A 14,899-nucleotide genomic window follows, 5' to 3' on the forward strand; every position below is an offset into this window, starting at 1 on the left:
ATTCCTTATCTTGGCACCTCCGATGTACTAAATCTCGATACCCAGGTCATGAAGATCGGTAGGTCCTTGCAGGGCAGGCGACCAGACATACTCTAAAAGAGCGCCATGGATACATCTAGCGGTCAGCCTCGCCACCCTTGCTCTTCTTCGCTTGTTGCTCCGCAGTTCCCTGCGCTCCCGTGGTAGCCGCGACCTTACGCTTCTTGGGCGGTGCCTTGGCAGTAGCCTCAGCGTCCGTGGCAGCCTTGGTAGACTTGTGTGCAGTCTCAGGAGCAGGCTTGACCTCCAGAGTAGACTTCTTCTTCTTCATTTGAGCGTGTTCTTCCTTGGCCTTCGTCTCGGTTGCCTTGTCCTTATTCTTCAACTTCTTGAAGATTGCATCAAATTTCCGGTCGTTCTTGCCCACCTTCTCTAAGCCCATGTTGTGCCCGGCGCGGCTGGTATAGAGTTTCAGATCCCATGCTTGTATCTTTCCGGTGCTCACATCCTTTCGATACAGGCCCTCGACCATATACGCATGTTGGTCGTCGTGGAGGAAGTTACACGCTTTGCGAGGACAAGGGAGATTACTAGCGGGATCAAGGTTGTGCCTCTCTTCCTTCGTGCACCTTGTTTTCCATCTTGGTATCTGCTTGGGAGGAGGAATGGACTCAGGAGTAGGGGTTTCCGAGGTAGCTTCCTGTTCTGCGGGGTTGGACTGGCGGCCGGTGTTCTCGTGAGGTCTGTACTGACGTTAATGGCTGCTTTCCCTCATCAGGCTACTGACAGAAGCACATACCGGACTCGTGGCGGCTGCATGATAGGATGGGTGTCTTGAAGAGGTGGCTCCTGTGGATGTGTACCCTCTTGGGATGTCTCAGATTTCTCGACAGCCCCAAACGCAGCCATCATCGCAGCCTCGAACTCATCATCGGGTGCGTCTGTTGCAGACATTAGATTTTGTATCTTCTTCGATCTGGTCAACGTACCATGTGTGTCCTTGGAGATCTGCTCGTAAGCCTTTAGCAGGGCTGGGCTCTTGTACAACTCGCGGTCGGGTTCATCGACTTTGCTGCGAGCTTGTAGTAGTACGTCTGGCTCCAAGCCCCCCAGCAGTTCCTTGGCGGCAACCAACTTGCTCATAAAAGTGTTCACCTTGTCCAGAGCCGTGACTCCCGGCATGTCCTTGAGGGCGACATCGAGACGAAACATCACGGTTGCCGTGGTACCCCCCAGGTTGGAGGTTTCATCGCCTCGACCACCATCCACCGCAGGTCCTAGGTCATATTCCGATGAGGACATTGCGTTCAATTCTATCTGTATGTCAGTTTCGTCGCTTCACTTCGTGGTTACAAAAAGACTTACGAGGAAGAGTTGGGTATTGGGAATTGGGTATGATTAGAGAGGAGCAATGGTAAAACGATCGTGTGGTATCAATCGAAGGAGGCGCTAAAGAGTAGCTGTGGGACGAGGACAGTGCTCTTTGCGGTGCTGTAACGGGAGCCTATCGCGTTTGCAGTGCCGTAGTGGTATCGAAATGAAGGTCTGGAGTCGGCCCAAACACATGTGACTGCCTATAGTCTGTTGACGTTCAGATTCACGATGGGGCGCTTATACACGTCTTAGTCTCGTACTGGAAAGCCGGATGGCTCCGATACGTTCGAATCTCCCCCCATTCTAGTTCCTCATGCATCCTGACTGACACGCCATATTTCCTTGAACGTGAGCCTGTAGCCTAAACCATGCAGGGAAGACTTGGGCTGTGTGACCACGCAAATTCACCATTCACTATCTTTTGCGACCGTAATCAGAGCTTCGGCTGGTCCAAGCGCCAGTCTAGCGCCCCTCCACGTCCTTTCGAATAACACCTTCCACTTTGTTTACTTTTCTTCCTCTTCAGTCGCACTCACATCCGCAAGATGCGTGCGACTCGCAACCTTCGGCGTTCTAGCCTGCGCCGGCCGCTGCCGCTGATCGACTGTAACTCTCAACCTTCGATCTTCTTTATGAAGGTAAGTTCTGGAGATGTCGCGTCAACCCTGTGATATCCAGCTGACTTGATACTTACAGATCGCCGGGTTCTGGCGCACTCGCATGCGCACAACTTTCACGGAACCGAGAGTACAAGTCGACAGACGAACGCGGCTGAGTGAACCCGACAGGTTTGCTGGACCCCAACAACGGCTGTAGTCTTATAGGCTGTGGTTTATGCTACAGTTGGCTGGCCCTTAGCCTTTATGGATTCGGGTTCGGCAGGGTCTATGCTAAGTCAAAGAGAGTGATGGCCTCTTTGACCGCATAGATTGGGGCTATAGTAGGTTCGCAAGTTCACTACCGCTGGCCCCGACGGCTTACCACCACTGAGGTGAGACGCTCTGGCAGATAGTGGGTCTGTCGTCAGGTTCAGTTATGGACAGTCACTGCTCGTATGTCAGGTACAATCGTTGGATAGACAGGATCAGCAACCGCGGCTGCCTTCTTCGTGGTCCTGTTTCAGGTCACAACAATGGTGGTTCGATTCCATCCCACGTGTACCCGCCGCCGGTGTTACCCTTCTCAGGGAAACGTGTGCGGAAGATATCTGCGATAAGAAGACTTGCGGAACTTCTGATAGGTCAAATGACCCACGATACATGACATGCGGGTAGCTGGCTCCCATTATCGACGACAAAGAGACAAGAGATCAGCGGCGGTCGTAAAAAGCCTAAGCTGTTCTTCTGTTTCTCGAACCACGGCACTTGGAGAGGGGCCCATGTGCCACTTTTTGGACTCTCCAAGACCGCCAACCATCGGTGGTCGTACGCCTCCGCCGATGGAAAATCCTATGTCACCATAGGTAAACTTGGTGGATGTTTGTGCTATCGTTGTGCAGGCCAACGTAGTGACAGCAACACCGCCATTGTCCTGAGGTCGGTCTTTTGCACGATGTTAGTCCAGTGCAGACCCAATACCCGAAGAGGTCGGTTCTCTGCCAAGGTCTCGACTCGCGTAGAGATACATACCCAGACTCAGGACTATTACTCGTGGGGCCCGGAGGATGAACAGCAGGTACGTACCCCTTCCCACCTTAGCACCCCTTTGGTATCGTCTTCACCGAGCGTAGAAAAGTCCTGACCGCGGAGCATCTTCACGGATGTCTCGAGGGCCGGACGAGATCTCAACATCTCACCTTGGGCAAGTGTCGAGAGTGCTCGCACTTCCAAGATCAAGTGGCAAGCCATGCGACGCAAGTCGTCTTCATTGGGCATGCCCATACTGCGATTCAACTCGCAGTATCTTTTTCATTGAGTCATTCGCCTTTACGGCGGGTCTCGAGGAAGGAGAGAGAGAAAGAAGGACACCAGCACCATCGTTTCGTACCTACAGAAGTCAGATGTTAAAATGACTCCCAGAAGTGCTTTGCTGCTAAATCGGGGTGTGGTGTGAGGTCGCCATACCCCTTGGGGGGGTTGGGTAAGATGACGTTTACATCCAAAACAACGCTAGCCTGTTCAAGCCTCAGACCTTGGCAACTACCCCCGGGGCCTTCCTTCCGAGCACATGGGAGAACACACGATGCATGCGCGATACGGTTGATTTTGCCATCTACATCTCATCCAGAACCAAGCTATCCCAAAGCCACCCTCTCCACTGCGTCGTCCTCGTGACCTTGACATCCAAACGGTTGCTTCCCTCCACTTTCAACGCGCCTTCCGCGATCGGAATCTCCAGCAACCTCCACTCGCCCGCCCGTGTCGCACCACGATACGTATCTTGGCTGTTCAACAGACTGGCGCTGGTGATGTTACCCACCTTGACGTCGTTGAGCAGGATATCGCAGCTCGAGCCCTGAGAGAAGCCCGCCAACGAGACCGTCAACTTAGCGGCGGAGGTGCTCTTGGAAGGGAAGAGAACAGACCAGGTGCCAAGAGCAGATTGGCCGAAACACCAGTCAAGAGGCGAGCTGGTGCCGACGGTGTAGGTCAGGTTTGCGGGACACTTGGAAATGCGAGCGTGTTCGAATGGGTGGGCTGGGTCCGCGAGCTTGAAGCCGTCGCTTGTGCGGTCGAAGTCGCCGATTTGGAAGATGCGCTTCGCGCTGTCAGTGACCTTCCATGTCATCTCCTTGAGGTTCGTGTTCTTTCCCTCGCGGATCACGACGTCGTTCTGGGTAAAGTTTGTTGTGACATCGCCGATTGCGCCGCCGTTGCCCCAAGCATAGAGCGCGTAGGTGCCGGTACGGATGTCGTGGATGTCGAACTTGCCGTCTTTGTCGGCGTAGGTGGTGTAGTAGTAGTTCTGGCCTTGGTCGAGTGTTGATACTGTTGTGTTGCGGTTGTCTCCAAGGAACACGGCAGCGCCAGCAGCTGGGCGTCCGTCGCTCAAGAGGAGCTTGCCTTGCATCTTGCCGCGAGACTGGTAGGGCTTGTTGTCAAACCACTTATACGGCCAGGCTGCTTCCTCCTTCTCCCAGCGGGCTGCGGCGTCGTCTTTGCTGCCATCGTTGAGGTACCAGAGCCATGGACCCCAGATCTTTCCATCAGCAAATGAATCACGCGCAATGGCCTGGTAATGTGTGCCGTGAATCATATTCAGCTGGACTGCATCGCCCGTCTGGGACTCGCGATGGACCTTTGAGAAGTCAGTATCAAACCGCATACCAGCGAGGCGACCGGATCGAACATACCATGAGCTCCTGCTTGAGATGATCGCCGTTGTAGTAGTCCTTCCCAGGATTGAGGTACCAACTACCCACTTCGTCTCCATAAACACCGTAGTATTCTTGGTCTCGAACAAACCCACTCCAGTCATACTTTGTCAAGAATGACCCGTCAGCCTTTTGCCAGGTTTCATCCTGGACGTTGGTAGCTTGACGGTATTCTTCCAATGCGGGAAGCACACCATCTTTGACGTTGTTGTGACCACGTGGAAACGAGGTGTTGTCGAGACGCCACAAAGTACGGAACTCGCCCAGCGTAGGCAAGTCGTGATTGACAAAGTACTGGTATGCGCCTGGAAGGTCATCGTAGATCACCCAATGAAAGTTGCCCTCCTTCGCCGTAAACTTGACGTTGATATAATCGGTATCCGAGTCCACGATCGCGGCGGATGTCCAGTTCAAATCAGATGCTGCACCATCTACAAGTTGTTAGCTATGCTGTGACTCCATTGCCGCAGCACCTTTTCACACATACTGTAACTAACATAGTGCCCAACAGCATCTCCAACGCGGTCCTTGCCCTTGTACCACAACTTATCGGCATACTGGCGATTTTGCGTAACATTCCAGATCTCATTGCCGATAATCCAAGTCGAGTTTCCAAGCTCTTTCAAAAAGCTCTTGGGCTTCTTTGCGCGCTCCTCCACTGGAGCCGCTGCAGCAAGCGCGGCAAGGCCGAGGAACTTGAGGGCGCTCATGATGATTACAGCGATGCGCGGGTGTACTTGGCGAGGATAAACTTGAGGCCATAGTAACTTTGGCCATTATATACCGCTGCAAGCATGTACGTCGCCCGAAGAAAGCTAACGTGCCTCTCGGCGGAGATGCCCCGAAGTTATTACCGGGTAAGCACTGGGGTCGCGGGGTACCTGGAGTGACCCCGGACAATTTGATCGACAAGAACATTGTTCCGGAACTTCCTGCAATCGCGCTTCTTCATTGTCTAGTAGCGCGTTCTTGGGGCGGTCTTTGCCCGCGCGTGCATCCTGGATTTGGGATGGCGTTCGTGGTGACACGGGTGAGGCTCCCTGCAAAACGTGGTCAACCGCCACAACATTGGGCGAAGAAGCACCGAAATCGTCTTGAGGGCGTTAGGTAGAGTTGTAATCAATATCACGAGGTACCAGCAACCGGGTCGATGCTCGCGGTGATGTGCAAGAGTTCAGGAGGTGGCCGAGGGAAGCACCGAGCGGGACGCTTGCCTGTTGCGGCCTGGAACAGCTGCTACTAATCAGCATTGCACGGGAAATCTGTGCTCTCCAGAGAATCTTCCATTCTTGCGCGAGGTATAGGACAGTCTAATGAAGGCTCCACCGTATGTGTGTGTGTGTCTGCCAACTTCATCTACGATTTCTCTTCCAACGCCTTCGCATCAGCCTCCTTAGGTGTTTGCGTTCCTGACGCAGCTGTCTTCTCACCTTCCACCACCTCAACATGATCCCCGCGACGACGGCCCTTGCCAGTGATGTCGCGCCACATACCACCGAAGTTCCTGGCTAAACTCTCACGGCCTTCCCACAGAGGATATACACCAACAGCCATAGTACTGCACATCAGCCAGATGATGCCAACGATGACCCATCCTGAGAAGAACGACTGACTGAAGATGTAGCCGGAACCATATAGAGGCATTGGCCAAAGTACGAGAAGAACGAGTGTCAGCGTAGCGGTGGTGATCTTTGCAATCTTGGAGGCGCGGAACAGCTTGGCTTGTTCGGCGGCTTCGGCTTCTGGAGAGAGGGCAGCATGGCGGCCGTGCACGGCTTCAATATCCATGTGCGCAGCTGCTGTAACATCCGAATCGTCGACAAGGCGAATGTTCTTCATTGACACCCAGTCGTAGTTGTCGACTCCGAAGATCAGGGTCAGGACCGGGATAAAGATGACGGGCGAAAGCAGTGCGACAACATTGCCAGCCAACATTGGGTTGTTGGCGCCAGAAGTAGCGACAGTGATCACACCGTCGTTCAGCTTGGAGGTGGTGACGAGCCAGGCGGTGATGCTGCAGCAAAGACCCAACACTGGCGACAATGTTGCCGCCCATTTGTTCTGACCCTTCCACATCAATGTGAGGGTGGCTGGAAGCACCGCAGACGAAATGATTACGCCCATGAAGACGTACAGCCAGCCCATACTGATACCTGCATACCAGAGGCCGGTCGAGAATGCAGCCATGACAAGTCCAAATCCACATACGCAGACGTGTGAAGTGTAGACAAGACGTCGGCCACTCGCGCTGGGGTTGATGTAGGTTGCGTAGATGTCATATGTCAAGATGCTAGAGACAGCAATGAGCTGCGCCGAGAAAGCTGAAGTGACGGCCATGAACACGACTAGTAGAGTAGCCACTGCACCGCCAGATCCGAGGAGCGCCACAGCAGCATATGGAAGGGTGAGGCCCGCGCTGATAGAGGCTTCATCCATGCCGTTGGGATAGGTGGGGAAGTACTCCGTGCTCTGCAGTGCCAGAGCGGCGAGGCCCATAGTGGTTGCGCAAAGCCACTGACGACGAGATCAGACGTGATTCGAGATGCGCGTGGAAGGAGTACTTACAGGGATAGCGAACCATGAAAGACCTCCGATGATGTATCCAGGAAGAGCATGAACTGGGGATGCAGCAATAGCCTTGTTGTAGTCTACCTCTAGTCAGTTTCCGATACCATTTCATGTAGAGGAACACTCACATCCGTTGTCCATGAAGACAGTTCCAAAGTTTCCAATGATGTTGATGACGAAGAAGATGGCACCATCTTTGCTTCTCATTGTAAGATAGCTTCCGCCAGCGTTGCCGGGAACGGGGGTGGTTGCCGAAAGCTCCTGCAGACGATCGTACACTGCTTTGGGCGAGCCGAGCCGGTCACCAGTGGCATAAGTCGTGAATGCGAAAGTCAGAAGGATGATGAGGAGAATAACGGTGTGGACGTAATCTGTGAGGAACGTAGCCTTGATACCACCAAACATGGTGTAGACTACGACACCCAGGGGAAGCAGGAAACAGGCTGCGGCTGTAGGTACACCAGTCAAAGAGCTGATGACGGCAGATCCGCCAGTTAACAACATGGCTGTAACGAGTATGTTGGTGAAAAGGCCGAAGGTGATGTAGACAAAATGCGTAGCCTTTCCATAGCGAGCACGCACAGCTTCGAGGAATGTCTATGGGGTGGTCAGATCTAGCTTCACGATAGCAATGAACATGCTTCACTCACATGAGCGTTAGGAGCTCGCCTCTTGAGTTCGATCGCAACGGTAGCAAAGAGCAGGATCTGTACGGTAGCACCAGCGGCGTACCAGAGAGGTCCAGAAACACCTAATCACGATCAGAAATCTAGATTTCATGTGGTGTAGTGTCGAAATGTACCGTAGCGGAACGCGACCGAAGAACTCTGCAACAGGGTAGCTGCCCAAGTCCACGAGGACACTACTGCTGAAGCTACCAAACCAGACTTGACAGTACGACCGGCAGTTGAGAACATCTCCGAAGTTTGCACCTCATTGTTGTAGCGTTTGAGGACCCAAGTGGTAAAGACCTTGAGCTTGTCAGATTGATGCGCTTTTTGCAATCATGTACACATACCATGCCAAGGGCGAAGAGAAAGCCAACACCAAGCACAATGCCATAGCCCCAACCCTGGCCAAGGGGAGAAGCAGAAGGGCCAACAGGAGTACCGCCGCCAGCCATGTCGAGAGATGTAGCTTGGTTCAACGTCAAGCTTCAAAGCGTTGGCTGTCGAACCATTCCAGCGGGGCAGACGAGGTATCTATACCCCAAAGCATCCCCACGATTACCGTTTCCCGGCTTCAGCTCGGTCCCAAGACTGCTATCTCGAACCTTTCAACCGCACACAACCATCTCGTCGATTGGCAATCGGGCCGGCACATGATTGGCTGAAGATAGGCGCATGTCAAGACTAGGTAACGTGTAACGAAGGCCAAGACTAGAAACCTCTCGTCTTCTACGCAATTTTGAAGCTTATATTAGCAATGAGGTCTTGTTGTAGGGCACTTTCAGCTCTTAGCCGACTGGGCGTTGCATGATCGCTCGCCTATGCTGATAACGAACGGCCTTGCAACGGAGGTGCATGGCGCTTGCCTCGTAGTGGCGGGCAGGACCGAATGGCTCAGCGGAAATTTTCTTGCTGAGCCCTGAGTGGCTGATATGTGTGACTTTTTGCTTGGGCAGACGGAACTGGGTCTGGGCGTGGAGATGGTGGGCATGTTGGAGGCAGGTTGGGGTTGGTGGTTTCGATGAGGTAAACGGGAGAGTGAAGATAAGCGATGGTGTGGTAGCCAATGAGCACGCGCTGGCGGTGGAGTCCGAAGTCGGCTTGCAGGAAACGACCCCGGCTTTCTCCACGGTAATGATCGACCTGCATCTTCGCAATGTTGTCGTTACTCGATACCTTCGACACATACGTGCTTGTTCGTCTTGAGATGGCACTTCAGCTGGATCGTGGCCGTTTGCACATGTCTGTGATACCAAAGCTTTGGATCCGGCATCCACGGGCCTCCACCCGCCATCCTCTGCCGCCATAGTCTTCCATTTCGCTATGCGCTCAACACCTACAAACTCGTGAAGACAGCATGGATCTACTCCGGCTTTCGCTGGGAGAATGCATAGTACCCATGTGCGAATAGTAGAGGAGAGCTAACACTTAGGTATGCAGTGTAACCTCGCATTCGGAGTATCGAGGCTACAGGAGTCATTCGAATTGCTGACTCAAAACTGCGGAATAAAATCATACGAAGGAATTTTTACAGGACCGTTACGCCCTGCGACTACATCGAACTTTTCTGGACTATACAAGAGGGCTTGATGTTGCATGCACGAGGTATTTATATTGGCGTCGCACCATGGAGAAGCAATTCGTTATTGGTACCTCATTGGGCTTACGTACGATTGCACAAAGCTGTCGTGCTTGAGAAAGGCCTTTTGCGCAGGAATGAGCGTTGGAATATCTAGGTAAGGCTTCTCTTCACATTAGTGCTGGCAGCTGTCGACACATCGTTGCAATAGGATTAGCAAAGAAGTTTTGTCAGCGCACATTGGGAGGTCTTTGTATACAGAGTAAGTAATAGCTCGTACTTGTTGTGCGTGGTGAGAAGCGAGTGACCCGACTCACGGCTCGGCTGGCGTGTCTATTCGCCAACTTATGACGACCACGCGCAACTACCCCGGCCTCTTTCCTAATTAGGTAGACAGTAAGCGGGAGCTTCGGATGTCAAATGCATATATTCTGAAGAGTTCAGCACGCTTTCTTGGTTTACAAGCTTCCACCAGCATCATGCTTTCCATCTTGATACTCCTCGTGGTTGCACTCGGTGCCATCGCGCACACCACCCCCGACGGATGTCCGCGCAAGGTGGGTGCGGAAGGCGTACAGGTTCGCATACCTCCAACGTTCAATACCACCGATCATGCCCATCACGGCAGATCATGGCGACCACCACCTGTCGGGTTCTACTTCCAACCATGGTCGATGATTCTTGCGTCAAACCCTCAGTATGCCGCGATGCGGAACGTGCAATACGATCCGACTCCGATCGACCCCTCTGAGCCCACTGGACTTGTAAATGACCTCTTCTCATTCCAATTCCCAGGCAACGACACAATCATTACAACATATGGCGTCGATACACCGCATCCCTACTTGCCAGCAGTGCTGGACTTTGCAGCGACTGGAATTTTGGCTGGGGCTACGTGCCAATACAGCATCTTGGTTTGGGGCTGCGACGCGAACAGAGTCCCATACTACGCGAGCTATTCGACGGCAGTGGAGTTCACACAAACGCCCCCGGGTATCGACCTGATGAGTACGAGTGATCAAGGACCCGATCAGGAAACGATCGATGCTGTTTTGAAGGCTTTAAAGCAGCTGGGAAACGAGGAGATCACCAAGTATGTTGTAGCTCTGGAGAGGATGGTGCAGGATGGCGGCAGGAGAGGCATGCCTAGGGTAAGTGTTTGTGTGCTCCTTGCTGGCATCTATTAACGGAGAAATTTAGGCTACATGCGACGACTATTGCAAGACGAATCAGGGCTTGATAGGGATCGGAGGTTGAGGTTCATAAAGTCGAGCTGGCGAGGTCGTGCTCGAATGCCCTTGCTGCAACGGATGATCAACGAGAAGACGTATGTAGTTCTGTGTAATGACGGCGTAAAGTGTGTGAATATTTGATTCTGTAGTATGCTGCTTGGTGTTACCGGTGTCGTGTGCCTGCCCCTCGGTCCCAGTCGCGTGTGTGGAAGTCGCGACCGACGCCGGGCATCAGCGTTCAGCAGTCGCTCCTCCGCTGTGGGTCGCGCCAAGGCCGCCCGGCAGTAGCGCCAAAAAAGTTCAGAACTGGTAGATGCAGGCAGCGCAAACCTCGACGAACGCCGACGCGACCACATTCTGTAGATACGAATTAAATTCCGACACGATGGCGAAGCGCAAACTCAACGAGCACGACGTGCCAGAGGTGACATCGAGCGACGATTCGCAATCCGAGCCCCGCAACTCGCCCGAACCCACGACATCCACCACGACTGCGCCTGCGACTGCAACCGCTGCCACACCGAAGAAGAAGAAGAGCTCCAAGTCAAAACCTACCGCTGAGCCAGTCCCTATAGTCGCCTCATTCGCCGAACTTCAACTCGAGCCCCGTCTGCTAAGAGCGATCCGCGACCTAAAATGGGCATCACCGACGGCAGTACAGTCCCAAGGCATACCATTGATACTGGAGGGACGCGACGTTCTTGCGCGTTCGGGGACAGGTACTGGAAAGACGGGAGCCTACCTTCTTCCCATCCTCCATAAGACGTTGCAACAGAAAGGCCAATCGCTCATCCTAGCGCCCACTAAGGAACTCTGCTCACAAATCGCGACAGTCGCGAAGTCGCTCTCACAACACTGTGGGCAATCGATTCGGGTCCGCAACATCGCCGGAAAGGAATCAGATGTCGTCATCAAGGCAGCACTCGCGGACAAACCAGAGATCGTCGTCGCAACACCAGCGAGGGCATGGGCAAACATCAACAGCTCTGCCATGGCAGTCAGCGACATCAAGACGCTTGTCGTAGACGAGGGTGATCTGATCAACGGTTACGGGTTCGCAGACGACATGGAGAACATCGCCCGGGAGATTCCTGTTGGAGTCCAGAAGATCGTCCTTTCAGCCACCCTCTCAACTGATGTTGAGTCACTCGGCAGCCTGCTCTGTACGGACCCAGTTGTGCTGAAGCTTCAGGACCTCGACAAGGACTCACAGAAGGTCAAGCAATACGTTCTGAAGGTGGCAGAAGACGACAAGTTTCTCTTGCTTTTCGCCATGATGAAACTCAATCTGGTCCATGGAAAGAGGTAAGAAGCGCCGGCATGAACTACATTTGAGATGAACACTGACTTTGTTCCTCCAGTATCGTATTCGTTGGCGACGTCGACAGATCATACCGCGTCAAACTCTTCCTCGAGCAATTCGGCATCAAGGCGATCGTACTCAACTCCGAACTGCCGCTGGCGTCCCGAACACACATTGTGGAGGAGTTCAACAAAGATCTCTATAAGATCCTTATTGCTTCGGACGAAACCGACGTCGTTGGCGTGCAAGATGAGTCGCGGCCAAAGAAGAAAGCGAAGAAGGACAAGGAGACCGACTCCGGCGTCTCTCGCGGCATCGACTTCCTGAACGTCAGCTGTATAATCAACTTCGACTTCCCCGGGAACTACAAATCATACTTCCATCGAATTGGACGAACAGCACGAGCCGGCAAGTCTGGCACGGCCATTTCGTTCATCATCCCGAAGGAGAAATACCGCAAGCATAAGCCGACTACATTTGCTGGATGCGAACATGATGAGGAGGTTCTGAAGAAGGTAGAGCAGCACCAAGAAGAGGGCCAAAAGCTAGAGGATTACCAATTCGACATGAAACGATTAGAGCCATTCCGATACCGGTTCGCAGATGCCCTGAAGTCGGTGACCAGGATCGCCATCCGCGAGGCACGTATCAAGGAAATCCACATGGAGCTGGCCAAGTCGCAGAAGCTGTCCCGATACGTAAGTTCGCCCACATCATTCACTGCTGGCTCAATTTAACATCGTAACAGTTTGAAGAGAACCCTGAAGCCCTCGCGCATCTCCGCCACGACCAGACTCTCAACCATCCCGCGAGAATACAACCCCACTTGCGACATATCCCCGATTACCTCCTACCAGGTGGGAAGAAGCCACAGGATGTTGGCTTTGTCGGCCTGAACATACCAAGGGCGAAGAAGCAATATACCAAGGGAAAGGGCAGGAAAGTGGTACGAAGGAATGGCAAGGTCGATCCTTTGAAGACATTCAATGCGAGGGGTAAAGGGAGGAAATGAGGCATTACGTCCTCGGCCAGCTCTCTATGAATGGCATTCGTAGACTTGCACCAGATCTATGATAAAATACATCAGCGAGCTTTCTTTCCAATGATCGTGCCATCTATAGCTCAGCCATTCGTATCCATGTATTCATCGATCAGTACTGCTCATCTCATCTGTGCATACATGGTGGAAAGACCCAGCAAGATGCTACTTAGGGAAGGCCAAAGGTTTGGGCAAGTGGTCAGACTTCTGCTTGGAGCCTGGATCTTTGATGCTTTTGTGATGCACTTGAGCATAGCTACAATTACATCTCGTATCAATCATGCAGACTTCATATAGGTGCGTGATAGTTGCGTTGCTTAATGCGATGGCATGCTGTATCTGGATGCCGGGCAGGGTGGTGCGGACCCACTCAATCCATGGCGCGTGACCCAAGTCGCCTTCCTCTCCTGCCAATCGTCCACCCCTCCACACTCGAAGACTCTTGCGCACCCACGATCTATTGACGAGCGCCCTGCTAATATCGTCAGCGCGAATGCGACCTGTCTCACACGTCGACCTCCTTTCCATCACGGCCGAGATATCATGCCGGCGACCCTGGCAGCTACGCGCCGCGCCTCGATGCCGCTGGACCTATGGCTTCAAAGTCGCGCTCGATAGATCATCGCATCTCCAGTAATCGCGCTTCATCGTCTGTGAAGTAGCGGTGCCCAATCGACCGTGTAGCGAGAGAGGATGCAGAATGTGTGTATTGACATCCGGATACCGCAGCCTCGAACCCACCCGAATCGCGAAACTCCCGCACACGCTTCGATCGAACACAGCCACTCGGCATCCGACATTCGCCATCTATCGTCTCACGATAGGAGAAATACGGTATTTACTAGACCTATCACGACATTCCAGATCACCAGACTACAAAAGGCACCTGGTCACGTAGGAGAAGTCATTCAATTTGGTCATATATAACGTATTTGATAGTGGGAAAGCCAAATAGACGGTACGCTCACCTGCCGGACCTCGTCAAGGCAAATCTGGAATACTTCGGCCGTTAGTGTCGTGATCTCATAAGGGCAGCTAGAATTCTCGCCGATCGAATGGGGTCAGGCTATTCATCCGCATACCACCAGGAGGCAATTACACCCGCTGAGAAGAAAACCCGCCCGATGACCAGTTGTTCGAAGAGAAGGCGGTCGAAGATGAAGGAGTATACGCCAGGGTTGGCGTATGATTTTCCTGCGCCCAGCAGCTGATCAGTGCACTGATCTGGTCTTCGCGAACTCGGCCAATGTCTTTGACTTTGACGTTCATCTCGATTGGATACACTTTGCCAAATCGGATGCGAGACTCTCTCCTGATCCTCTCGTTTGGCCCAGCAGGCACAACCTCGATTGGCTCTTTGATCATGCCGCTTTCATATTCGCCGGGAATGTAGCATGATGCAGGATCAGTCCCGGAGAAGTACACGATTGTGTGTTCGGCTGGGTTGCATCCGTCCTTAAGAGTTCCACGACCAGAATAGGTACCAATACCGCTAAAACGGATCAGCGCTCTGTCGCGACTTCTGATAGCTGCGCCGAAGCTCACCAAGCGTTTACGAAACCCCGTCTCACATCCACAACGACAAAGCGGCGTATATTAGTGTGCGCGCTTTGCCCAAATCGTATCACTGTGTATGCTTCGTCGTTGGGATGCTGTACGGAGGTGTCGCTTGCTGTCTCCGTGTATAGCATGGCAAATACCTTTCCCACCTTGAAAAACTCGCGCGCTTCCTGACCAGTTCGCATTCGATAAGCTGGCTTGGTGTTAGAAGAAATCTGCGAATGTCTCGAGGTACTGACAAGCGTCTAGACGATCGTACCACCCAGTCTGTGGCGTGCCCGATA

General features: G+C 53.0%; 5 protein-coding genes across 5 annotated transcripts; 2 read left to right on the forward strand and 3 right to left on the reverse strand.

The window, feature by feature from the left end:
• Positions 1–115: 115 nt before the first annotated feature.
• J4E83_004908 (uncharacterized protein) lies at positions 116–1,281 on the reverse strand (the record flags this gene model as incomplete). Its single annotated transcript, XM_049331832.1, has 3 exons — positions 116–722; positions 779–920; positions 969–1,281. The coding sequence occupies 3 exons, from the start codon at positions 1,279–1,281 to the stop codon at positions 116–118; spliced, it is 1,062 nt and encodes a 353-aa protein (XP_049188927.1).
• A 2,283-nt stretch (positions 1,282–3,564) lies between these two features.
• J4E83_004909 (uncharacterized protein) lies at positions 3,565–5,376 on the reverse strand (the record flags this gene model as incomplete). Its single annotated transcript, XM_049331833.1, has 3 exons — positions 3,565–4,590; positions 4,646–5,097; positions 5,154–5,376. The coding sequence occupies 3 exons, from the start codon at positions 5,374–5,376 to the stop codon at positions 3,565–3,567; spliced, it is 1,701 nt and encodes a 566-aa protein (XP_049188928.1).
• Positions 5,377–6,022: 646 nt separating this feature from the next.
• Positions 6,023–8,357, reverse strand: J4E83_004910 (uncharacterized protein; the record flags this gene model as incomplete). Its single annotated transcript, XM_049331834.1, has 6 exons — positions 6,023–7,180; positions 7,232–7,314; positions 7,363–7,831; positions 7,885–7,985; positions 8,037–8,205; positions 8,253–8,357. The coding sequence occupies 6 exons, from the start codon at positions 8,355–8,357 to the stop codon at positions 6,023–6,025; spliced, it is 2,085 nt and encodes a 694-aa protein (XP_049188929.1).
• Positions 8,358–9,960: 1,603 nt separating this feature from the next.
• On the forward strand, positions 9,961–10,738 carry J4E83_004911 (uncharacterized protein; the record flags this gene model as incomplete). The annotated part of the gene is made up of 2 exons (XM_049331835.1): positions 9,961–10,632; positions 10,682–10,738. The coding sequence occupies 2 exons, from the start codon at positions 9,961–9,963 to the stop codon at positions 10,736–10,738; spliced, it is 729 nt and encodes a 242-aa protein (XP_049188930.1).
• Positions 10,739–11,098: 360 nt separating this feature from the next.
• DBP9 (ATP-dependent DNA/RNA helicase) lies at positions 11,099–13,028 on the forward strand (the record flags this gene model as incomplete). The annotated part of the gene is made up of 3 exons (XM_049331836.1): positions 11,099–12,018; positions 12,075–12,714; positions 12,765–13,028. The coding sequence occupies 3 exons, from the start codon at positions 11,099–11,101 to the stop codon at positions 13,026–13,028; spliced, it is 1,824 nt and encodes a 607-aa protein (XP_049188931.1).
• Between the last annotated feature and the right edge of the window lie 1,871 nt (positions 13,029–14,899).

The sequence above is a fragment of the Alternaria metachromatica genome (assembly GCF_023757995.1).
Source record: "Alternaria metachromatica strain BMP 0045 chromosome Unknown scaffold_9, whole genome shotgun sequence".
Taxonomy (NCBI): Eukaryota; Fungi; Ascomycota; class Dothideomycetes; order Pleosporales; family Pleosporaceae; genus Alternaria; species Alternaria metachromatica.